The sequence below is a fragment of the Salmo salar genome, chromosome 18 (genome assembly GCF_965601325.2).
Source record: "Salmo salar chromosome 18, fSalSal1, whole genome shotgun sequence".
In the NCBI taxonomy this organism is placed as follows: Eukaryota; Metazoa; Chordata; class Actinopteri; order Salmoniformes; family Salmonidae; genus Salmo; species Salmo salar.
Window position 1 is genome coordinate 8920426 of NC_138308.1, and position 26857 is coordinate 8947282.

Consider the following 26857-nt stretch of genomic DNA (forward strand, 5'->3'; position numbering starts at 1 on the left):
CCGGATGTGGAGGTCCTAGGCTGGCGTGGTTGCACGTGGTCTGTGGTTGTGAGGCCGGTTGGACGTACTGTCAAATTCTCTAAAACGACGTTGGAGGCAGTTTATGGTACAGAAATGAATATTAAATTCTCTGGCAACAGCTCTGGTGGACATTCCTGCAGTCAGCACGCCAATTGCACGCTCCTTCGAAACTTGAGATATCTGTGGCATTGTGTTGTGTGCACCTTTTAAAAGTGGCCCTTTGTCCGAAGGACAAGGTGCACCTATGTAATGATCATCCTGTTTAATCAGCTTCTTGATATGCTACACCCGTCAGGTAGATAGATTATCTTTGCAAAGGATAAATGCTCACTAAGATGGATGTTAACACATTTGTGCCCCAAAAAATTTAGCGAAATAAGCTTTTTGTGCATATGTAAAATGTCTGGGATTTTTTATTTCAGGTCATGAAACATGGGACCAACACTTTACATGTTGCGTTTATATTCTCGCACAGTGTAGATACTCTTAAGAATGCACATCAAAATGGGAATCAACTACTTTTTAGGTTAAGAAGCAACTTTAACAAAATTCATTGGCAATAGAGATAGTTGTTGATGAGATGACACATTTGATTTAACAATTAAACAGCTTTGCTATGCCAGTTTTCATCAGCTTATGCCAAGGTTAAACCACTAGGAGGCTGGCGGCAATAAGGGGTACATTAGCCATTGCGGGGCCATTTTGAAGCAGATGCTTAGAGAGAGGGTGGACTCAGCGGCGGGCCACAGTGGTCCAGCCGTCATCGTCGGTCTCGTCGGTGGTCTTATTAGAGCGACCAGCGTTCTCTTTGTCTTTCTCGGAGCGCCAGGAGCTCTTCTCTCCGTCCTCTTCACGCTCACCCTCTCTGGGTCTGGGAGGAGTCGGACGTTCCTCTTTACGCTCCTCACGCTTGTCATCACCTGCACGGCGCCAGGAGCCGCCTCCTGTGTGCACAGAACCCCGTCTCGTTAGGGGATGGCATCTTAACTCTAAGTGTTGTTTAAAAATACCCCCTCCAGATTGGAAATACCACCACAGGTCAGGGGCTACAGTAGTCTTGATTTTCATGGTACAAGCAATGAATGATAGTATTGCTGCAGTAACAGGTTGATGCTTGATCCTGGTTGACGCTTGCAATAAATACAGAGAAAGTGGGGACACCTGCTGGCTAAATAGTTTAAAATTAAAGCTTTATAGCAAAACTTGAAATGTGTCTGCAGAGGACTGAGCTCGTCTTACCTTCTTCAGGCTCTCTGCTGGGTGGGGGGCGTTCACGGTCATCCCTGCGATCAGGTCGCTCTCGACGGATAGGAGGGCGGTCCTCACGGGCAGGCTCTTCCTGACGAACAGAGTCTCTCCAGCTTTTCTTGGGCGCCTCATCAGCACCTGGCCTTCTCCAGGCACCACCACCTCCACCACCCTCCTCCCTGAAAACAGAGGTCCCCATTACTCCACAAAAAAACCAACACCTTGCCATAACACATGTATGCTACTTTATTTTCACAATATCAGTGAAACCATCCACCCGTTTAGGGCCACTCCTGATCATATGGTATATGAGCCTCCATATCACAGTAGTGCCGTTTGTAGTCCACATACTGTGTGTCTGACCTGGGTGGGCGGCGCTCTGGGAAGCGTTCGCTCTCCTGTTTATCCTCTCTCTCCTCCCTCTCGCCCTCTTCGTCCTCCTTGCGGCCGCCACCTTCGCGGGGTGGACCCCAGCTCTCCTCGCGGGCCTTTTCCCTCTCACGCCAGCCACCACCTGAAGCAGACACCAGAGCAACTGCCCATGATCCAGCACAACGTGTGAAAAGAACTGGCAACAGTTGCCACTACACACACATTCACTATTGGAAGTTCAATACAGAATTACAGGAGAACAAGTACAAGGGCGCTTTCAACAACAACACACTTACTACACAAGACAAACATGCAACCACATCAATTCAATGATCCATATTTGGAACAGATTAAATGAAAAACGCATCCATACCGGGCCGAACAGCGGGCTTCCATGGCTTGTCGTCACGGGGCCCTCCCCTCTCGTCATCTCCCCCTCTCCTGGGGCCCCAGGTGTCATCATCAGCCCCGCGCCTGGGGCCCCTGGACTCGTCCATGCCTCTGCGGGGGCCGTCATCAAAACCACGCCTGGGGCCATCATCGAAGCCTCTGCGGGGACCGCGGTCCTCGTCCCCTCCCCTTCTGGGACCACGGTCATCATCCCCAAAGGTTCTCCTCGGTGGACGGTCTTCATCCATGCCTCTGCGCAGGGGGCGGTCGTCATCCCCGAAGCCCCTGCGCGGCGGTCCACGGTCATCGTCTCCGCCACGGCGAGGGCCGTCTCCTCCTCTCCTGAAGGGTGGCTCTCGGTCTCTGTCCTCGCCGACATCCTCGCGGCCCTCGGCTCTCCAGTCCCTAGGGAGACAGGGCGAACGCACAGCACAGTTATAAGACAGATAGGGACATGTCACTTTAAACAGTGAACACAAACATACAAAGTACTTTAAACCAGATAAAATACTTAAAATGTGCAAACTGAATGAAATCCCACTCACTTAGCCTGTACGGTGACACTATAGAGAATAATAAACCAGTTTTTGATCAGTGAACTCAAAATTATTTTTAACCAGATGAAGAGCTTCAAAAATACATTCTGAATGAAATCACACTCACTTATCAGGCACGGGGCGACGCCTCTCTGATTCAACCTCGGTACGTCTCCTCCATCCTCCTCCTCCCTCCTCCTTCTCAGCGCCCCAGTCCTGGAGAGGAAAAGAGTGTCCAACACTGAGTGGCGGGTTTCATTACCTTTACAACATAATTATGATCATTTTATCCTACTCAATATACCTTTATCTAAGCTCATTTTTAAGTTAACAGGGTACTAAGTCGACAGGGTGAAGGACTACATTCATTTCGCATTCTACACCCAAAGTGTCAAGACACTTCACACTGTGAAGGGGAAAATAGCTGTATTTTACTTTCAGACGGGTGCCTGTGCTCGTTGCTCTCAGTTCGCCGGTGAAATAGAAGTGCATTTCATTTCATGTCGCTCTTGAGCGATCAATGGAGGAGAATCATCACTGAGCAAACAAAACTTTGAAGTGACTTTGGGTCCATTAGAAGCGCTACATAAAACCCATTTATTAATATTACATATTGATCTTAACACCCCTTTAAAGTGAGTCATCTTTGACTCAACAGGCAAAGTGAGGCTGTGTGAAAGTGCTCTGGGAGGAGATGTTGACGGGGATGTGTAGTAGGCTACCTTGGTTTCTCCTCTGGGTTTCTCCTCGGATCTAGCAGGGGTCTTCATCTCCTCCTCCCTGCGGCGCTCGCGCTCCTCGATCTCCTGCTGCCGGGCGCGCTGCTTCCTCTCCTGCTCCTCCAGTTTGGCAAGGCGCTCCTGGTACACTGCCTCCTCTGCCTCGCGCGCCTCCTGCTCGATGCGCTCGCGCTCCTCGCGCTCTGCAACAACACATGGATAATACGTAGAACACAGGATCACTGAAGACTATGGGGCAAGCGTCACATTGGACACCCAGATGAACAAACTCCAACCAAAAACCACATTGGACCCAAAATCTAACCTACCTAAATCTGTGTGCATAACTCAAGTTTTTGCACACATCTTCAACTGACATCAATTAAACTATTTTACCAAGGCCTAAAACTAACACCTGCCAAATGCGGGTAGATTTTGGCATTGGAGGGTAAGACGTCTATTTCACCAGCCATGTTGGTGGCAGGTCAGGGCTCCACAGTGAGAGCGTTTCACTCGCATCTGTGACTAAAAATAGTCAAATATGATCACATTTATAGTAAAATAAATGCTGCAGTAGCTGTTTTCAAAGTATTTCCGCTGTTTTGTTTCATAGCTGGAAAATGAATCGCACAAAGCGATTACAAATCCTATATAGCCTATTCCACCTCGTGATGTACCACCGCCAAGCTATGGGCTGTGTGCACGTGAAAAGCTGAGGGAAAGATTCATTTTTAGAAGCGTTGCACACAGGCATAAAAGTGGGTCTAATTTACTTGAATCGAAAGTCTACTGAAGTTAGACATTGTCCTTGTGTTTCTTGGTTATTTCCATTGTTTTGTTCACAAGCTAGGTTGTTTTTCTATATTTTAGTTTAAACTGCTAGGGAAACGATAACGCTTCTACTAGTCAGACTCAATCTCACAGGCAAACATGACGAGTCATGTTACCACGGTAACCTCCCGTCCTTAAAGTGTCCGGTAAACATTTTTGCCTCATCTGTGATATTTTGGTTAAAAGACAGGTCCCATTTAAAAACAATTAAACAATATACCACATTTTTTCTTACTAGTACTGTAAATTCCGGACTATAAGCCGAAACTTTTTTCCCAGGCTTTGAACCTCGCGGCTTAAACAATGACGCGGCTAATATATGGATTTTTCCCGCTTTCAATTTTTTTTTCTACAACAAAAACACATTCTGTGACGTGCTCAGTTTTTTGGCGGGATGAAGCTTTCATTAGACCAATGAAATTGCCGAACGGGTTAAGGTCAAACGCTCTCAAACTTCCCATCATTCTGATTACGGTAGTCATTTTGTCACCCTCATCATGGCAAAGACACGGAGAAATGCATATGATGCAGCTTTCAAGTTGAAGACGATTGATCTGGCTGTTGGAAAAGGAAATAGAGCTGAGTCGATGATAAGACGTTGGAAACAGCAGCGTGAGGTATTGACTCAGTGCAAAAAGACAACTAAAGCTTACTGCTAATTTTTTATTTTTTGTTACAAGCCGTGTTTCGTTAAAGCCTGTGTAAAGTTCATTTGTTTCAATGTACCGGTAGACACCTGCGGCTTATAGACATGTGCGGCTTATTTATGTGAAAAAAATACAAATATATTAAATTCAGTGGGTGCGGCTTATATTCAGGTGAGCTTAATAGTCCGGAAATTACGGTAATACATTTATTGTGTTAGAAACATTACAAAACATTCTCATCTGTTTATTTTGTGTTTTGTTGGTGTGATTTTAGTGAAAAAATTATATTTTGGCTGGTAAAAAAATCGAACTCGTTGGTAGATTTTTAAATGCCCTGTAATGCCAAACCTTTAAGAGAAACTCAGAGGACTAGATCTAAGTTAATTTGACAGTCATTCTATAGATCAAGTCATCTCTGGACCTGAGAGGTAACTCTGAGGTACCTTTCTTGAGCTGCTCCTCATGGATGCGCTGGGCCTCCTCCTCCTTATTGCGGTAGAAGGTGTTGCGACGGTCCTCCTTGCGGTGGATCTTCCTCTCCTCTCGACGCTTCGTCCTCTCCTCCACCAGGCGCTCCTGGAACTGTTTCAGTTTTTCCTTGGAAGGTAAGAAGAACAAAGACATTTTAGGCCAACGCTTTCAACTCATAACATTCTTACTGAGGTGTGTTCTTAATATGATGAAAAACAGCACCAGCAAAATAACTTATGGTGGAACACCATTGACACTGGTATTACTTTTGTTTGGTTATTCCTGCTTTCTTAGTAGCAATTGATAATAGCTCTTTAATGTCATTGCCAATGGGCTTATAGAATCTGTGGTTTCATGCATGTTCAAATGGTGTTTACCTCGTAGATGAAGCTGCGGGCGTCGGTTATTTTGCCCACAAAGTTCTCCTTGTCCTGCATCATTCTTGACATCCTCTGTTTGTGCTCCAAGGCCTTCTCACGATCCACCTTCATGTTGCTGATCTACAACACATGGACCATAATCATTGACCATTGCGTAACCACATTCCTTTATTTTTTATTAGACAAAAAACATGGACCAGTCAGCCTGACATCACTAGAGTGCTCAGTTCATGCATCCTATCTATGATGGCTTTCGGGCTGACACCATTTAGTCAACTGGTCGATTTGGTTGATAGTCTGTTGGTCGACCGAGATTTCTTTAGTCGAGCAGTTGCTAAAATAAAAATACCATGGTGTACAAGACATGTCTGATTCGCACCTGTCTGAGATGACTGATCCATTGTGGAGGCCATGGGGGTGGCACAGTCCATCAGTCTAAGACATGTGCTACTGAAATTGTATATGGTTATATTACATAAGAACAATGGTGCAACACTAATAAATATATGATTATTTTATAACAAAATGCGCTCTCCCGCGTTGGATAGTGGTCACTGTGCGCGGATCAGAAACACATCAGTGCGCTGTTGAATTGAGGCCCTTTTCCTAGACCATGTTGCTATGTGCATAATATCAAAGTTAACCAGCATATCGGTGATTAGAACAATGCAGCGGCGGCAGCAGCAGAATGAGGAGATGAGAAAACAGCCCTTGCCTTATTGTCTACGAAAACCCCCAACTTAATTAGGTCTATAATCAATAGCCTAACTGTTAAAGGTGCCTGGCATTATGAATCATCAATATATCTACAGAAATAAGACAGATCCTGCTTCCGTTGCCTGTTTGTTTGTTTAATAGTCTACTGATTTCGTAAGCCAAAAACCTCAAGCAACGGCATGGCATTTCAAGTAAACAATTACACCATTTAAAAAATATATATATAAAAAAAATGTACACTTTTTTTCCTTAGTCTCTCTGGTATTATTTATAAATTGTGGTTTACACTGCTCCAAATTGTCCGAAAAATTATATTTATAATAATAACGCTCCTTTTTCTTTATCTACTTTTTCTTGTTATTACTATTATGATCATAAGTAATGTCATTATCATCAGTAGGCTTAGTACAGCAGCCTTGTGTAACCACCATTGAGCTGCAGGCCTAAGAATGTATCCAGTTTAGTCTTAATACCGTAACTTACTTAAGCCTATATTTCAATACTTATATAGGCTACTGCATCAATCAATAAGTCATAAATCATTTATGTCATCACAAAGCATAGGAGTCATTCTTGATTTGAAATGCAATCAAGCATTTAAATGTTTATTTTAAAACTAAGTGAGCCTTGAATAATTAGCTTAAACAATAAATAAATAGTTAAATTTCAGAAATTGCATTCATGAATGAATGCAACTGTTTTTAGTCTTTGCTGTAATAAAGGCTTAGCAAAAAAATTTTACAACAGACTCTCTGGTACGCCTATAATTTATTCAGTGTTGTTTACATTGTTCCAAACGGTCAGAGAAATTATATTGTAATCTACACAGCACCTGTTTGGCACACATAATATGCACGCAGTGCTTGCTCCTTACCTTCTTTTTCTTGATCTCCAATATTTTCCACAACTAGTCAAATTTATTCCACATAGCTGACTTTCCCTTTACCTCCTGAGCAACCAGAAAACATTCCCCCGTTTCGAGTTTATTTTTCACATCCTCTGCATCCATTTTGCTGTCACATGTGTTACGGTGTTCTGAGTTTGTTATAACCAATTTGACTATGATACGCTATAGGTCAGGCCCTATTGTGCCCTATTTGGATGGGATTATTTTTACTGGGGGAGGTTGGGTAATGTAATTATGTGCACAAGCACAAAACATCACATCTGTAATTTTTGTCCCGTCCAAATCTGCCATGTCAGTAATTTTTACATGGCAGGAAAGTAACGATTCCAGGCAGAATAGCCTCTGATAATACTAGTCCCGTGCTAATCGACATACCTGTCTTTTGAGAGAAATGCCTGAGTTTGACAGATGTTGCTCGCGATTTAACCTGTTAGGGCTAGGGGGCAGTATTTGCACGGCTGGATAAAAAAAATGTACCCGATTTAATCTGGTTACTAATCCTACCCAGTAACTAGAATATGCATATACTTATTATATATGGATAGAAAACACTCTAAAGTTTCTAAAACTGTTTGAATGGTGTCTGTGAGTATAACAGAACTCATTTGGCAGGCAAAACCCTGAGACATTTTCTGACAGGAAGTGGATACCTGATGTGTTGTATTACCTTTAAACCTATCCCATTGAAAAACACAGGGGCTGAGGAATATTTTGGCACTTCCTATTGCTTCCACTAGATGTCACCAGCCTTTACAAAGTGTTTTGAGTCTTCTGGAGGGAGATCTGACCGAACAAGAGCCATGGAACGATGATGGCCCATTAGACACCTGGCGCGCGAGTTCATGTTGGGTACCCTCGTTCCAATACGTTATAAAAGAGTATGCATTCGTCCACCTTGAATATTATTCATGTTCTGGTTAAAAAAGGCCCTAATGATTTATGCTATACAACGTTTGACATGTTTGAACGAACGTAAATATATTTTTTCCCCTCGTTCATGACGAGAAGTCCGGCTGGCTTAGATCATGTGCTAACAAGACGGAGATTTTTGGACATAAATGATGAGCTTTTTTGAACAAAACTACATTCGTTATGGACCTGTGATACCTGGAAGTGACATCTGATGAAGAGAATCAAAGGTAATGGATTATTTACATAGTATTTTCGATTTTAGATCTCCCCAACATGACGTCTAGTCTGTATCGCAACGCGTATTTTTCTGGGCGCAGTGCTCAGATTATTGCAAAGTGTGATTTCCCAGTAAGGTTATTTTTAAATCTGGCAAGTTGATTGCGTTCAAGAGATGTAAATCTATAATTCTTTAAATGACAATATAATATTTTACCAATGTTTTCTAATTTTAATTATTTAATTTGTGGTGTTGACTTGACTGCCGGTTATTGGAGGGAAACGATTTCCTCAACATCAATGCCATAGTAAAACGCTGTTTTTGGATATAAATATGAACTTGATAGAACTAAAAATGCATGCATTGTCTAACATAATGTCCTAGGAGTGTCATCTGATGGAGATTGTAAAAGGTTAGTGCATCATTTTAGCTGGTTTTATGGTTTTGGTGACCCTGTCTTTGAATTGACAAAACATTACACACAACTCTTGTAAATGTACTGTCCTAACATACTCTAAATTTATGCTTTCGCCATAAAACCTTTTTGAAATCGTAAAACGTGGTTAGATTAAGGAGATGTTTATCTTTCAAAGGGTGTAAAATAGTTGTATGTTTGAAAAATTTGAATTTTGACATTTATTTGGATTCAAATTTGCCGCTCTTGAAATGCACCTGCTGTTGATGGAGTGCACCACGGGGGGGACGCTAGAGTCCCACCTAGCCCATAGAGGTTAAACAAGAAAACAATAACTGATTCGATAAATGTGCATAAGCTATATATGAATGGTCTACATGTAGCCCATCAACAGTGAATGCTTTTGTTTATATGTTTTGTGCGTATGAATTGAAAATTGCCAAATGCATCAGTAAAACATTTTGAGGCTATTTAATGCAACCCTTTCTGTTAATAGATCACAAAGCAGCAGCATACAACTGACCTAAACGCTTGGAAATGCTAACTTAAGTTTCTCATCCGTAGCCTTAAAACACATCTCAAGTTGTAATTGCACTGTTTAGCTCACACCTGAAGGCTGGGGGGCATTTAGGACATACTGCGGATCGCTAAAATATCCTAATGATTATGATCACACTTCCTCAATTGAAATGTTATGGCGACACTATACCAAAGACAGTTTGATGTGGTTTAGAAACTTCGGAAGCAAGCTCGAGTTATCAGTGTGGCTCTATCTTCACGCCTAGAATAAAAACCTCCAAGCTTTAGTCATAATTGTCGATTTACATAACAAATAATCATAATTACAGGGGGCAGTTTGGGAAAAAACTAATCCCGTCCGAATCATCCTCCGGAATAGAGTAATAATTACATAACCAACATTCTCTAGTAATACTAGTCCCATGTGAATAAGTCTTTGGTCACATGCGTGTGATTCATACATGTGTCACGTAAAGACAGCAAGGGTTGAGGGAATAGGGAATGTTTTTCCTACATTTCGATAACTTCTCAGTCAGAAATAGCTGTAATTATGTTGCAGCTTCAGCAACACGGAGAGCGCGATAAACACGTTGATGTTCTGTGGTGGTCGCTGCAGCAGGGAGGAGAGAGAGACAACGGGTGCTAGTCACACAGTCATTCGCTGTCTGAGCCCGGCCAAGCACAATCAAATCAATTGCTGGTCGGACTCCCTCTAGTCATTTGTGTGTCTTAATTATTTAACTAAAAAGAGTGTGATTAAAGCATCAGACAAGCTCAGTGAATATAGTCGATTTGATTAAAACACATAGGATGTGTCAGTATATGGAAAAATACACTTTTTAAGAACAGACAACTTGGGGGGTTGGGGACAGCCCTAGATGGCTTTGTGTTTAGGATTTACAAAGGCACAGACACTGAAGAAATATATTGCCATACCCTCTCCTCCTCTTGGAGCTCCCATAACTCCATGTCTTTGACACGCTGCTCCTCATAGGCCTTCTTGATCAAGGGGATCTCCTCCAGACGTTTGGCACGCTCAAAGTAGTCAATCTGCAAGGACCAGTCCACACATGAAACAATGTTGAGTGAGTCATTTTCCCCCCCTAGTAGAGGTCTTTACGTATCACGTGTTTGTGTAACAGGCAAGACAGAAAACATGGAATCGCCTAATTTGCTGAAAATTCTGTCTTCACCTTTTTCTCCTGGTTCTTCAGGCGGTCCTGAAGTTCTCGCTTCTCCTTCTCCAGCTGCTCCACCTGCTTGGACATGATGAAGTCAGGGTCCAGGTCCTCAAGGTTCTGTGCAGAGGGTGGTTAAGAGTTAATTTCATCATTGTACAGCCACACTTCTTTTCCAAAGCCCATTCTAGATTGTATCTACATTCCAGGTTTACACTTATGGTACTGATATAGGTATGACCCACTGGGAAAAAACTTGTCTTAACATCATTGACATAGAATTAGAATACTAGAATAAACAGTAACCTTCTTATGATGATATAAAGGTCAGCCATTTTGGTCACGGAGTTGGGCAATGATGGTTTTCCAGATGTGTTTATATTGTGTAAAATAATGAATTTTAAGAATTAACCTGCACTGTATGTTTGTTAGATAGCAAGCCAGCTTGAGAGGACTGATTCCATTCATTTGTCAAATTAACAGCCAATAAGCCAACATTCCATTCAAACAATGATGTCAACACAGCCATACTGGCTGAAATGAGTCAGTTGATGATAGGATTTAGACTAGTTGTAAATGCAACTAGTACTGATATGGTATCATATACACTGAGCAAAAATATAAATGCAACATGTAAAGTGTTGGTCCCATGTTTCATGAGCTGAAAAAAAAAAATCCAGAAATGTTCCATATGCACAACAAGCTTATTTCGCTCAAATATTGCACACAAATTTGTTTACACCTGTGTTAGTGAGCATTTTGGGATGCTCTGGATCAACGTGTTCCAGTTCCTGCCAACATCCTGAAACTACAGCCATTGAAGATGAGTGGGACAACATTCCACAGGACACAATCAACAGCCTCATCAACTCTATGCGAAGGAGATGTGTCGCACTGCATGAGGCAAATGGTGGTCACACAAGATACTGACTGGTTTTCTGATTAACACTTTTTTTTTTTAAGGTATCTGTGACCAACAGATGCATATGTGTCTTCCCAGTCATGGGGGGCTGTGCTCACCAGCATGGATGCAGATTTGGGCCTAAGGAATTTATTTCAATTGACTGATTTCCTTATATGAACTGTAGAATCTTTGAAATTGTTGCATACTGCGTTTATATTGTTGTTCAGTATAATAGCACTCACAGCTTTCCAAGACATTTATGATGTTACATATAGAGGCTATTTAAACAGAAAATCGGTATAAAACCAGTATTGTACCTTCCTAATATTGAGTTGCACACCCTCTTTTTTGCCCTCAGAACAGCCTCAACTCAGCAGGGCATGGACTCTACAAGGTGTCGAAAGCGTTCCACAGGACTCCATGGCTTCCCACAGTTGTGCGGCTGGATGTCCTTTGGGTGGTGGACCATTCTTGATACACACGGGAAACTGCGGAGGGTTAAAAACCCAGCAGCGTTGCAGTTCATGACACAAACCAGTGCGCCTGGCACCTACTACCGTACCCCGTTCAAAGGCACTTCAATCTTTTCTCTTGCCCATTCATCTTCTGAATGGCACACATACACAATCCATGTCAACTGTCTCAAGGCTTCAAAATCCTTCTTTAACCTGTCTCCTCCCCTTCATCTACACTGACTGAAGTGGATTTAACAAAGTGACATCAATAAGGGATCATAGCTTTCACCTGGATTCACCTGGCCAGTCTGTGTCAAGGAAAGAACAGTTGTCCTTAATGTTATGTACACTCAGGGTATTTATAATTATATGACAATATTTTAGGTTGACTCTAACTATTACATAACATGCCTTACTTTTATTTTCCTGCATAAGTAAAATCTGGATTATGCCTCTACTGCCCTTCATTCCAATTAGACTGGTTTGGATTTCTCCCTGACCAATATGGCTGACATTGTCACCCCATTCAGGAACTTTGAGGGTTAATGACATAGCCCCTCTAGTAATCTAAAGATGCACTATTCAGAAATCGCTCCTCCATTTCCTAGTTGCTAAAATTCTAATAGTTTGCCTAATTTCTGTTTATATGACAAAACAAGCAAGTAGTGTCGAGAATCATTGTACTATCTAAACCGCTGTGAAATATATTTTCCATAACCCAAAATATTGTGTTTTCAGCTGATGTATAAAACCGAAAGTAAAAGACGCAAAAACGAAACAATGGAAGCAGAGAAATAGCACACATAACATAGATCTACCGATTCTTAGACTTGCTTTCAATGAAAATGACAGATCTATAACACACATTTCTATGTGAATTTGGTCCTGTCAATCAAAAAGTTACATATTGCAGCTTTAATAGGATCTCTAAGGTTAATATGTTTGATGAGTGGCATAATGTACAGCTTATTTGAGCTTATGTGTAGTTTACCTCTATATCGAAGTATTTGAACGCCTTGGCTCCCAGCTCTGTCTTCTTGATCTGCTCCAGCCGCTCGCGCACCGTCTTCTTCTTGATCTGCTCGTGCTCCTGCATGATGCGCTCCTTCTCGCGCTCCTTGGCCTCCTGGCGCAGGCGCTCCTCTTCCGCTTTGCGCACCTTCTGCAGCTCCGCCTCGCGTTGTTCCAGCTCCTCCTTCTCCCGCTGGATGTTGAGGTTCTCTAGGCGCTCCTTGCGCTCCTCGATGGTCTGCCGGCGGGCCAGGATGCGCTGGTGCTCCTTGCGGCCATTCTTCAGGTAGGCAGTGATGGCCAGATGGCTTTGCTCCTCACGCTCTTGCTGGAAATGGTAGACAAGAGGGTAAATGAGTGAGAGACAGGGACAGGTTTGTTTGAGCGAGAATGAAATGGAGCAATAGAGATTGTGCATGAATGGGGGTTTCATGCGGTATCATTGTGAATTGGTGCTGTGTTTGTATGTATATGCATGGAACAATACATACAGTATTGGCCCTGAATACCATAGAATAATTTATGGAATGTGCATCGGGGATGATAGAAAAGCAAGTCTTGATATTTGATCAGGGAGGACAGCGACATTGTCGACTTGACGTTTTTAGGGCTAGCAGCCCATATCCAAATGCTATCACGACAGGGGGCTGTGCTCACCAGCATGGATGCAGGCTTTATGACCTGGATCGCCTTGGCCAAGGATGACGACATGGCTGTCAGCTGGTTCCTGATCTGCGCAGAGGGCATGTTCTGCAGGAACGGCCCCACAGGAGAGTCCTCTTTGGTTGAGTAGTTCAGGTCTGAACCAAAGCTCAGGTTTCGAGTGGTGTGGTCAATTCGAACCTAGAACAGACATTTCCAAAATGTTTTTCACGTGTACCATTCTCACTGGAGGCTGCTGAGGGGAGAACGGCTCATAATAATGGCCGGAAGGGAGCAAATGGAATGGCAAACACCTGGAAACCATGTTTTTGATGTATTTGATACAATTCCGCGGCAGTCATTAACACAAGCCCGCTCTCCCCAACTAAGGTGCCACCAACCTCCTGTGACCATTCTGTGTAATATAAACAGAAGTGTTCATCTTTTAGTTGTGGAAATACTGACTGAATTCAAAGTGTATCGGTATGAAAACACAAAAATGGATTAAGTTGAAAAGTCCACTTTGTATGACTTTGCACAGAGAATCTCATCGTTTCAGGCAAAATCCATGTCCAGTACTCTACCTGCAGATCGCAGTGTCTGGCAGCATCCACAATGGAGCGCTCCAACTGGAAGGCATCCACAAATGGAACTAGGGAGGCCAGACGGCTGAACTCAATGCTCTGATAGATTTGCGCCACCTAATATCCCAATAGAATAAACAGTGTTCAGTGATTAGCTCATAGGACCACAACTTACATACAATACATGACATGTGTTACAAAGCATTTTGTTACAGTGACAACATGCATTACACACTATAGCAGGGATGGGCAACGTCTTGAGGCTCGAGGGCCATATTAGGACTGCGGTTTTGTTGTTGTTGACCATTTTGTTAGTCAAAACCAATTTGTGGGCTGGAAAAAGGGCAGTTATTTTAAAATACATAGAACGTATGAAGAAGTTTTAATGTACCTATCAGGTTTTAGACGTTCAAATGTAGCCTCAAATAGTTTTTTAATCCCAATCCCCCCCTTCCCTTTTTTATTTATTAACTAAATCTATTGTGGGCGGCATTTAATCGTCTCGCGGGCCTCCTGGTGCCCATCCCTGCACTATAGAGTTACGACAAGGACAACAGACATGGTTAATAACAAAGTTAAATGACATTTTATTTGATTAGTTATTGTTTGACAAATATTCGTGACGTGTAACTACGAGTGAGATTAACAGACCATCAAGTATAAGGGCCTAAGAAAAATGAGCAATAAGTCACCTGCTGCAGCAGCCTGAGGATGGTGTTACTCTGCAGGTGGGGAACATACTGCTGGAGGTCCGCCTCTTTCTCTGACTGGTCTCTCACCCAGTTCAACACCTAACAGGAAGAGGGGTGGGGCCAGTCAATACCACAGATTTAAAAAAACGAAATGGTAAATTAATCAGCCGTGTAACAAATAGCTGTCGTTATTAGAGGAATTGTGTGTATGCATTGTACACTGTGTATTGTTTTTTGTACAGTTGCAAGTCAAATTGCCCAATGTCTCGACACTATAGCTTTTCTGAATCTGAATTCAAATGTTACCTTTGCTACTCTTCCGCTCAGCTTCAGTGGGTGGAAGTCCATCTCCAGCCAATTGTACAGCTCCTTCACTTCAGGTACAATGTACTGCAGCAAATTGAACCTCACCTGAAGGTAAACACAACACACACATAGCACTCAGTGAACAACCCCCAACAAAAGCAACAGCAGTTGCTTACCGTGTTTGTTTTCATTTTCAATTATGTAGCAAACAAACGTATCTGTACGTGTTGTTCACAAGAATAAAACAAGTCGAGCACTAAAATACAAACTCCTAACGTTGTCTGACATATCGGACATTCTGTCACCTGCCTCTTATACCCAGCCTGCTCACAAACAGAAATCCCCATGGTTATTTCTATACTGTTCCATGCATGCGTGTATATACCATGTCATTGATGAGGCTCTGGCGGGTCGGGGGGGACTGCAGGCCCAGTAGTGTGGCCAGCCTGCGGTGTTTCTCCACGATGATGCCATCCATGTCCAACAGGCGGGCGATGTCCGTGCGCTCCGGGGTGATGGGAATGGACAGGGTGGCCAGGAGGACCCTTGTGGACATCCTGAGGAAGCGAGAGAAAAGAGAGCCGTAAGCACCTGCCTGACCTGCAACCTCGGATCTACCTGTCAAACGTTGACTTGCGAATGACCGTTCTAGTAATTATATTTCTACGTGCCACATATTCCAGCAGAGACTGGTAAGGACTGGGCTAGCATACCTCTGCATCTCCTCCTGGGTGAGGTTCTTGCGCATCTCCCTGGAGAGGTGGTAAAGGCGGTGGAGGGTGCAAGCGTGGAACAGGGCGTTCCCAGACTTCCAAAACACGGTGGAAACCTTGTTGTAGTAGTTGGCCATAAGTTGAGGCTTGGGGGGCTTCTTGGAAAGGGCGAAGAGACCATGGATGTCTTCCACAGCCTTGAAAGCTTCCTGTAAAAATCAAAAATCAAATTTCACCATTCATAACACATAAAATCAATGTTCGTAATAAAATGTAGATAAAAAAGGGCGTATTGAAAAAATAAAATGGACGATGAAGTATTCTTCTCCCAGATGCAACAGTTACAATACTGCAAGCTAATTATATATGCAGTGATGGAACTCAAGGCTTTTGGGCACTGGCCGGGCTAGTAGACTGGCTAAGATGGTACTAGCCCAGTTTATATAGTGGTATATACGAGGTAAGCGCCCAGCAGATATAGACCTTTGTATTTGCTTTGAAATTGGAAAACAGATAAGTCAGAGTCAGGCATAAAAACATATTGGAAAACCTCTCGTTCCCGGAACATTACACAATGTTATAATTAGGTTGTAACAACTATTTGTTTGTGTCAGTTTTAGTTCTTTTTGGTGGGGGGGGTGTTACGTTTGCAAAAAAATATATATATTTTCTTTGTTGCTAGCTACCGACAACTATTCACACACAGCTGTCAAACGCAACAATGTTCCCTTGGCAACCAAACTAAGCTTGTGTGTGTGTATCTGTTTACCCGCCGCTGAAGGCAGAGGATCGAGGCTAATGGTCTACTCGCATGTCAATCAACTACACTGTAGCTAGCTACGTCAACGTGAACATTCGCCAGACGCCAGCTGAGTAGAATTCGACTTTTAAGGTGGAGTTGTTGTTGTAGAGCATTTTAACACATGTGCAAATCACAGCGGTTTATAAAACACCTTAAAATGAGTTTCCCTCGCTCTCTGAAAAACACTTGCCTCAGTCAAGCAGGCGAGCTTCATTTCCATCCCTGCATATATGACATCATACCTGCCAGAGCTCCATGGCGATGGCACTGTCCAGCTGCACCAGGCGTGTTTCCAGGTGCATAGACTGGCTCTCAGGGTTGTTCAGGTTGATGGCTGTGCTCTGGTTGTGGTGGCGCTGGATCTGACCCAGATGCATGCGTAGATTGTCGCACAGCTTCCGGAACTCTGCCTTACGGATGTACTGAAGGCAGAACTTGAAAGCTGTGGAGCACATCAGGATATGGTTAGGATGCAGAGCAATATATATATTTTTTAATTTACATCAACGTTTAGAACACTGACAGTTGTTGACTTTAGCTTGAATTATGAACCATAATAACTAGTGATGCACATTTTTGGCCGATACCGATATCCAATATTTTCTTTGCCCCAAAAAAACGATACAGATAACTGATATTTAAACATTTTGCAGCCTTTTAAGCATTCTAGTACAGTTAAATAGTTAACACACACGCAGCGGTCTAAGGCACTGCATCTCAGTGCAAGAGGCATCACTACAGTCCCTGGTTCGAATCCAGGCTGTATCACATCCAACTGTGATTGGGAGTCCCATACGGCGACGCACAGTTGGCCCAGCGTCACCCGGGCCGTCATTGAAAATAAGAATGTGCTCTTAACTGACTTGCCTAGTTAAATAAAGTACACACACACACACACACACACACACACACACACGCTTTTATGTATGTCCCCATTACCAGTAAAACATAATGAAATCCTATTTCCTTCACTTACTTGCTGTGCTGTTTCATGTTCATTTGTTCAGTCGTTTCATTCTAAACCAGGATTTCTATGGAACGCCGTTTGGGTCTTTGCGTGTCAAATAAGATACATGTCAAATAACACGACATAATCTGTTTCAGTAGCTATAGTTAGCTAACTATATAGCTAGGTGTCATCATCTAAAATAACCCTAATTTATAAGACACTTCTTATTTGATTAATGGTGGTCGGACCCATCTATGTGAAGCTAGCCATAATAAGGATTAGCCACAATAGTGGACTTTGCGGTTAGCCTTCAAAATAAAAGTATGGCATAATTCTACTCTGTATTCATTTGCATCACTGTCAATTAAATACTTTTATTTTGAAGGCAAACCGCAAATTCCACTATTGTGCCTAATCCTTATTGTGGCTAGCTTCACAACACATAACCCGGTCCGGTCGAGCGTCACTAGCCCAATGAAGCCAGCTGGCTGCTTTTAACGTTAGCTTTGGGCAACAGGGTTAAGTAGCTGGCTAGCTATTTATTTTCATGAACTGAAGTTCAATTTCAATAGGTGAATAACAAGTGGCAACATAGCTAATACTTACTCACAAGGATTCCTAAATCATTGCTAAGAATAATGAAAATGATTGCAGTTTCTACTGGTCATTGTTTTCAGGCTGGTTGTATTGGTGCTAGCTAGGTACCAAGCTAAAGCTGGCAAACCCAGAAGTTGCGGTCGAACAAATGATGCTTTATTACCAACGCGGTATTGTAAACACATAGTTCGTCGCCGGTGTTTTCTTATTTGCAGACTTTTTTGTCCAGCTTTGACTGTGCTACTGTATCGTTTTTGACACGCAAAGACCCAAACGGCGTTCCATAGTATGTATGTCGTGAAGCTAATAGCAGTGACGCTACTACTTTGTAACTTCGGTAGGGCAACATCTGAAAAATAGCGCACTTGGTAGTGTGTACCGGTGCTCCCAGTTGGCGAAAACCAACATCCCCAACGACAGAGAACGGTTGATTGTCAAGGGCAATGAATTCCATTATCTTGGCATTAATGGATTTCTCCTTTGAGTTGTCTCGCTGAAATTGTATTTCTCTTTCAAATGACTGCTCGACTTGTTGATTGCTCGATCCACACAGCAGACATTGTGTGGGCTAGGTTAGGAATGCTGTGTGGCACGTGTAGCGCAACATTTTACGTGGCGTTATTACGTCATGTACCTACGTTACATAGGTATGCACGGTAGCTTTGACATCGGTTTTTAACACGGTGTTAAACTAGACATCGGGCCGATCCCGATGTTGGCATTTTTAGCTGATATCGTCCGATTCCGATATGTTCACCGATATATCGTGCATCCTTAATAATAACACTTCATACTGTGATATGGTTACAGAGTGTGAGTAAACCTAACTTTAGGAAAAAAACTAGGTCACAGCATACTACACTTACGCATCTCAGACTAATATATATTTCTAATAACAAGATTGTTAGATAATATCAAACCTACACTCAGACCAGGCACGGGTATGAAATGATTATGTTATTTTCAAATCCAATCTTTTTGGGCTTACTAATATCCCCCCCCCCCCCCCCCCAACCGTCCTCTCTGACAAAAATCTGCAGCGGCTGAATCTAGTTACCAAGCCCTCATGTACATCATCCGTGTGGGAAATGAACACCGGCCACATGTGGGTAGATTTTGGCATTGACGGAGGAGAATGACTATTTCACCAGCCACGTTGGCGTGTGGTCGCACAGCATTTTGGGGGAAAATAAATAAATCCAAAGCCCAAATGTAGAAGTTTAAAGGAGCAGCTGAACATTTCTGTCTCCACCTACATTACTCAAATATTTGGGTAGGTTGTGCTTGATTGAACATGGAACACTCCAGAAACTTTTATTCATGAGCTTTATGTCATTCCTTATCATTAAAACACTCAAATAATTGCATTGTGCTCCTAAATAGACGTATGTACTCATTGTAAAAAAATGTCAGCGTTAGAGCCCTGAAGTAATAATAATAAATAAGACTCATCACTTGATTTGTGATGTTCAGTTGTAGAAACTATGTCTGTTTTACTATTGTATCTAAATGACTGGTTAAAAGACTCCGGTCACAAAAATTCAACTGAGCAATAATACCACATTACTTCTTACTAGTAATACATTTCTTGTTTTAGAAACATTACAAAAGCATGTTAATCCGCTTTTTGTTATTTTTGGTGTAATTAGTTGGGATTTCTTTTCTCCAGCTATCTGCCACAGTGACTGTTGGACCAAAAAGTTCATTTCCCACCCTGGACATCATGTTTAATATTCAGATTGTGCTCACCTTGTTGGGCAATGTCATGGTATAGGCGCTCCACCTTGGAGTTGTTACGCAGCAGGTCCAGGCATTGGCGGTAGGATTCCCACAGAAATTTCACCCAGGGAGTGAGCAGCAGACGGTCTGTACGATCCTGGGTGTCTTCACCACTCACAGCACTCAGAAGTACACTAGGATCACACAGGAAGTTATGCATCAAAACTTGAGCTCACAGAACTGCACCGTCAACATTGTGGGGGTGGCAGGTAGCCTGGCGGGTAGGTGCTTTGGGCCAGTAACCGAAAGGTTGCTGGATCGAATCCCCGAGCTGACAAGGTACAAAATCTGTCGTTCTGCCCCTGAGCAAGGCAGTTAACCCACTGTTCCCCGGGCGCTGAAGACTTGGGTGTCGATTAAGGCATCCCCCCACACCTCTCTGATTCAGAGTGGTTGGGTTAAATGCGGAAGACACATTTCAGTGTGTCCACCACTTGGAATGGTTTACAGCAGAGGTGAAGCATGACTGTTAGCATGGTTACCACCATTAAAGGTAGTAACATTAAGTGTGCAGACAGTCCAATATATCTGAATTATAGTATCAGCCCATCACAAAGTTTTAATAGCCCCATACCTCAAAGCAATTTCCTGGTTAAATAAATACCTCTCAGGAGTCTGGATGTTGTCAAGGTCCTCAATGTCCAGGACCATCTGCTGCGACTCCCCCTTGGCGGTCTCTGTCTTCTCCTCGGCCAACTTCAGGTAGGCTCGAACCACATCCTCGAGGGATTTGATGTTCACCTACATCACGAAATAGAGGCTCATGCTTAAAGGCCCAGTGTAGTCAAAAACTAGATTTCCCTGTTTGTAATATACACTGCTCAAAAAAATTAAGGGAACACTTAAACAACACAATGTAACTCCAACTCAATCACACTTCTGTGAAATCAAACTGTCCACTTAGGAAGCAACACTGATTGACAATACATTTCACATGCTGTTGTGCAAATGGAATAGACAGCAGGTGGAAATTATAGGCCATTAGCAAGACACCCCCAATAAAGGAGTGGTTCTGCAGGTGGGGACCACAGACCACTTCTCAGTTCCTATGCTTCCTGGCGGATGTTTTGGTCACTTTTGAATGCTGGCGGTGCTTTCACTCTAGTGGTAGCATGAGACGGAGTCTACAACCCACACAAGTGGCTCAGGTAGTGCAGCTCATCCAGGATGGCACATCAATGCGAGCTGTGGCAAGAAGGTTTGCTGTGTCTGTCAGCGTAGTGTCCAGAGCATGGAGGCGCTATCAGGAGACAGGCCAGTACATCAGGAGACGTGGAGGAGGCCGTAGGAGGGCAACAACCCAGCAGCAGGACCGCTACCTCCGCCTTTGTGCAAGGAGGAGCAGGAGAAGCACTGCCAGAGCCCTGCAAAATGACCTCCAGCAGGCCACAAATGTGCATGTGTCTGCTCAAACGGTCAGAAACAGACTCCATGAGGGTGGTATGAGGGCCCGACGTCCACAGGTGGGGGTTGTGCTTACAGCCCAACACCGTGCAGGACGTTTGGCATTTGCCAGAGAACACCAAGATTGGCAAATTCGCCACTGGCGCCCTCTGCTCTTCACAGATGAAAGCAGGTTCACACTGAGCACGTGACAGACGTGACAGAGTCTGGAGACGCCGTGGAGAACGTTCTGCTGCCTGCAACATCCTCCAGCATGACCGGTATGGCGATGGGTCAGTCATGGTGTGGGGTGGCATTTCTTTGGGGGGCCGCACAGCCCTCCATGTGCTTGCCAGAGGTAGCCTGACTGCCATTAGGTACCGAGATGAGATCCTCAGACCCCTTGTGAGACCGTATGCTGGTGCGGTTGGCCCTGGGTTCCTCCTAATGCAAGACAATGCTAGACCTCATGTGGCTGGAGTGTGTCAGCAGTTCCTGCAAGAGGAAGGCATTGATGCTATGGACTGGCCCGCCCGTTCCCCAGACCTGAATCCAATTGAGCACATCTGGGACATCATGTCTCGCTCCATCCACCAACGCCACGTTGCACCACAGACTGTCCAGGAGTTGGCGGATGCTTTAGTCCAGGTCTGGGAGGAGCTCCACTTCATCAGGAGCATGCCCAGGTGTTGTAGGGAGGTCATACAGGCACGTGGAGGCCACACACACTACTGAGCCTCATTTTGACTTGTTTTAAGGACATTACATCAAAGTTGGATCAGCCTGTAGTGTGGTTTTCCACTTTAATTTTGAGTGTGACTCCAAATCCAGACCTCCATGGGTTGATAAATTGGACTTCCATTGATTATTTTTGTGTGATTTTGTTGTCAGCACATTCAACTATGTAAAGAAAAAAGTATTTAATAAGATTATTTCTTTCATTCAGATCTAGGATGTGTTGTTTAAGTGTTCCCTTTATTTTTTTGAGCAGTATATATACACAGTACCAGTCAAAAGTTTGGACACACCTACTCATTCCAGGGTTTTTCTTTATTTGACCTGGCCTCCACAATCACCTGTCTCAAACCAATTGAGATGGTTTGGGATGAGTTGGACCGCAGAGTGAAGGAAAAGAGGCCAACAAGTGCTCAGCATATGTGGGAACTCCTTCAAGACTGTTGGAAAAGCATTCCTCATGAAGCTGGTTGAGAGAATGCCACGAGTGTGCAAAGCTGTCATCAAGGCAAAGGGTGGCTACTTTGAAGAATCTCAAATATAAAATATATTTAGTAAAATACTTTTTTGGTTACTACATGATTCCATATGTGTTATTTCATAGTTTTGATGTCTTCATTATTATTCTGCAATGTATAAAATAGTAAAAATAAAGGAAATCCCTTGAATGAGTAGGTGTGCCCAAACTTTTGACTGGTACTGTATAAAATGAGGTTGGAATAATACTGTGAAAATTATGATAGTTCTCTTTTAGTGTAAGAGCTGATTGAAAAGACCGCCTGAAATATCAGCCTGTTTTGGTGGGGTGGAGTTTTGGCCTGGCTGGTAGCATCACCAGGCAGTAAATTAGTTAATAGACCAATATAGACCAATAAGAAAGAGTTCCAAACCTTTCTGCCAATAACAGGTAGTTTTCAGTTTTCCAATCCCCACTCAGACCACTCCCTGACAGTCCAATCAAAAGTATTGCTTGAGAAATTGCTCTTGCTAAGAATCTGTTTCTTTTTGACCATTTTAATTGAAAACAATCACAGTAAGATATTTAATTGTTACCCAGAAATGATTTGATATTGAGATAAAAACGGCTGCATTGGACCTTTAACTCCGGCAGGTGAGTGACTAAGTAGGATCAATAGTATCCAACATTTAGGGTTATCAAAGAGAGGGCTGGGTGTGCTTCCACTGACCTGCTGGCAGATGTTCTTGTACTGGTAGAGACCCTCCTTTGCCAGGTGGCTCTTGCGCAGGTCAACACAGAGCTCCAGGTACTTGACCATGATGGGCTCGTGGATCTTCTGCCATGTTCGATGCTTTTTGCTCTTGATGACATCGTACAAAACATCCAAAGCTGGCTGCTTTTTGCCAACCTCCAAGAACTCTGTACAAACACAGCAAATTACATGAAAATGGAGGCAAACAGCATAATAGTTTGGAAGGTGAGTCAGTTGCTACTAACATGTATATTCATGGGACACCAAATGGATTAAAAAACGATCTGATAGTTGAAGGTAGAGCTATCAACCTAACCATTTAGCTAGCTACTCCCTAGCCTTTGAAAACCTGTCTTATTATACGTAGTGTTTTCAGCATTTAGCTTCCCCCATGGTTGGCTGCGTGTGAACTACAAGTCCGACGTTCTGTTTTAAAGTTTAGAAACGTCAAAACCATTGCCTGCAAAACAAACAAAAAATATACACTTACTGTACCAGTTTTGCACAGATCAATACGCTATATGCCTCCAGTTGACAAACTATACTTCTTCCCCAGTTACGCTTACACACGTGTTAAGACCGCGCTAGATAGCTAATTGGCACTGGTGACCACCTATATCTTCCATCTGTCTTCCTTAAACAAGCTCTGTAACATGGAGATACGGCCGTGTGGTTATACTAATAGCTGATTTATGCTTGATCCGACAATGCTGTCCGGAGGCTCCGTATGGAGGGTATGACCCAATTGCAGAGCCTCCGGAGGCTTGCGGAGGCCAAATCGAGCTCCATAAGGCGATGCCGTGCGACTCCCAAATTATTTAATAGTGCGGAGGGATCTGTATAGGTCCGCATTGACATGATTGGTTGATGGTAGTAGTGTGCGGGAGGTCCTGTATAAACACAAAAACTCACTTCCTTGACAACAGCTCTGCTCTGGGAAGCGCAAGAAGTAACCCTACAAAAAGGTGTGTAGTCATTTAACCTTTTTTTTGTTTTTAGTTTCTCACTGATATGAAAGACACTTTTCTTATGTTTCCAAAACTGTACCGTATGCGATGTGTTTTAAAGTTCAAAACGAGCGTAGGGGCTCTTAACAAAAGATCCCCGACCAGAACATACTATCATCAGAGGCGCTAAAGCAGTTAGCGTCTATGAATGGGGTAGTTACTCCCCAAACCAGCTATATGTTGACTAACAACGACTATTGGTACTACTATGCGACAATATAATTGCAAGATGTGTCAAGTGACTCATTAATCCTAATTAAAGGTGACTAACTAGCTAGCTAGCTACTGCAATTGATAGACAATCTTAGTATGGCCTTGTTTTGGTGATGCAATCTTTATTTTATTCAACCTTTATTTAACTAGGCAAGTCAAGAACAAATTCTTATTTACAATGACGGCCTACCACGGCCAAACCCTAACCTGGACGACGCTGGGCCAATTGTGCGCCGCCCTATGGGACTCCCAATCACGGCCGGTTACGATACAGCCTGGAATCGAACCAGGGTCTGAAGTGACGCCTCTAGAACTGAGATGAGCTTAGACCGCCGCGCCACTCAGGAGCCCCAAGACAATTCTAAAAAAACATGAACCAGCAACACTTGTTGCTTTTCAGTTGATAGTTCCCGATTGGCGCAGTGGTGGCAAAATACATTTCGAAATCTTTGTTATTCAATTATTGCACAACACACTGCTCAGCGCGCCAACAAGCGTCTGCGTTGCAAAGGGCTAAAATAGAAGTCCTTTCTACTTCTGACGCAGATCACGCTGCAAGTCCTGCCTTTCCCATCTCCTCATGGGTTTATAGAAGCAGGTACCCACATGCCATCTCCTCATTGGTTATACCCAAGTGGGTGACTGAAAGACGAACGAGGTCAGTGGTGGTAATGCACCTAATTTATGAAAGTTGCCAATCGCAATATAAAGTCAAGAGAAGAAAAGGCCTGGAAGGAAGAGGGATGACTAAAAACGATTCGTTTTATGTGTGGATTAATTGGCAGTGTAGAGGACATTCTGCATTTCAGGTAAAATAACAACTCAATATTTATATCACAGGACAAATTAGCTAGCAACAGCAAGCTAGCTAAATGGGGCAAATTAGCTAGCAAGTGCAAGCTAACTAGCTAAATTTCCATAAATGTTTAATTCTTTTCGACCTGTCTCCAAATTAATCTAATTGGTTCAGAGTTTGTTTTGATATTTTAACCTGCCTGTTGTGATCGCGTATGTGTTAAACACGGAACCCAAACCAGCTGTGCGCATGCGCCATCGTGCATAAATGTATTTTGTCCCTCTACACCATCTTCTTTCAAGCACCCACGTGGGTATAACCAATGAGGAGATGGCACGTGGGTACCTGCTTCTATAAACCAATGAGGAGATGGGAAAGGCAGGACTTTCAGCTTGATCTGAGTCAGAAATAGAAAGGACTTCTATTTTAGCAACGCAGACGCGCATGAGCAGTGTGGGTGCAATAATTGAATAACATAGATTTCTACATTTATTTTGCAACGCTCGCGTGTAGTCAGAAGGCACTGCAGTCCCTGGTTCCAATCCAGACTGCATCATATCCGGCTGTGATTGGGAGTCCCATAAGGCGACGCACAATTGGCCCAGCGTCGTCCGGGTTTGGTCGTCATTGTAAATAAGAATTTGCTCTTAACTGACTTGCCTAGTTAAATAAAGGTTAAATGTAAAAAAAAATTATAGTCAACTAACGTTACATGTGGCTAAACCGATTAGTTACGGACATCAAAGCGAGTTGGACAAGTTGCTCACTGTGCCACTACTAGTTAGCCGCTCACTATCTCAGCTTGATGATGACGGGATATGTTATCCCTTCAGGGCTAGGATGTGCTGATGTTTAAATGTATCTATGTGAGTGTGAGCTAAGATGGCAGGTACTTTTTTGATGTCAGTGAGACAATCTGATAACTAGTGCGATTTTCGATTTCAAGCTGCTAATCTTGCTGAATTGGCAGGGCCATGACACATTTAACGTCATTATGGGTGGTGGAACCCTAACTCTAAGGCCTAGTGACACGGGTGGCCTGAATGAGCGTATACTTGAAACATGGCTTCCCCGCCATGCGTAGCTAGCTGTTACGTTAACCATGGCAAGCCAACAATGAATACACATAACTTTGGCTGGCTGGCTAGCTAGCTATCTAGCTAGCAAGCGATGACATCTAGGAAATTAACCTTTACACTCACCATTTGCTCGTTTGAGAGCATTCTCCGGTCGTTGGAAATATGCCGGCATTTTATGGCCTTGCTCGCGGAATGAAGAGAAGGTTGGTTTAGGTGAATTTTACTAATTTCACCGGTCCATCCGAGCCAGGCATTCACCCACTCTACAAGCTCCTGGGAAAGGAATTAACCTCGTGAGCCGGGTTGCCAGGTTCGAGAAAATTCGTAAAAATCCTGTAAACGACTATTCAAAACCCGCACAAAAGGCATGAAAAATAGCCCCATTTTTCCCCCACCGCAAGAGGAGAGTTGCCACATGTATAGTAGTTACAAGTTTATCAAAATAATAATTATTGCAAACTATGACATGATGTAATAAACTAATTTGAATATGTTGCAAGAGAAAATATAATTTGCCCT

The 26857-nt window shown here is 43.2% G+C and overlaps 1 protein-coding gene across 6 annotated transcripts; it reads right to left on the minus strand.

Annotated features, from left to right (window-relative positions):
* Positions 1–416: 416 nt before the first annotated feature.
* Positions 417–26635, minus strand: LOC100380334 (eukaryotic translation initiation factor 3, subunit A). 6 transcript variants are annotated; one of them, XM_045700439.2, is made up of 23 exons: positions 26462–26635; positions 23220–23410; positions 20519–20655; positions 19885–20048; positions 16832–17031; positions 15788–15996; positions 15460–15631; positions 15075–15179; positions 14769–14867; positions 14077–14193; positions 13508–13693; positions 12831–13178; positions 10496–10600; positions 10239–10352; positions 5613–5735; positions 5208–5361; positions 3290–3489; positions 2695–2783; positions 2577–2594; positions 2015–2436; positions 1633–1783; positions 1261–1448; positions 417–965 (listed from the first exon to the last, which is right to left on the minus strand). In XM_045700439.2, exons 1-23 carry the CDS (start codon positions 26508–26510, stop codon positions 754–756), a joined length of 3753 nt encoding a protein of 1250 aa, XP_045556395.1. In that variant the 5' UTR covers positions 26511–26635; the 3' UTR covers positions 417–753.
* Between the last annotated feature and the right edge of the window lie 222 nt (positions 26636–26857).

Bases quoted from the DNA above. Each gene is read 5' to 3' on its own strand.
- LOC100380334 (XM_014153938.3), bottom strand. From the start codon at position 26,510: ATGCCGGCATATTTCCAACGACCGGAGAATGCTCTCAAACGAGCAAAT. The intron at 13,179-13,507 runs GTGAGCACAGCC...TACCATTTCCAG, and splicing joins TAAAGCCTGCATCCATGCTG to CAAGAGCGTGAGGAGCAAAG. The intron at 3,490-5,207 runs GTACCTCAGAGT...GTGTTGTTGCAG, and splicing joins TGAGGAGCAGCTCAAGAAAG to AGCGCGAGGAGCGCGAGCGC.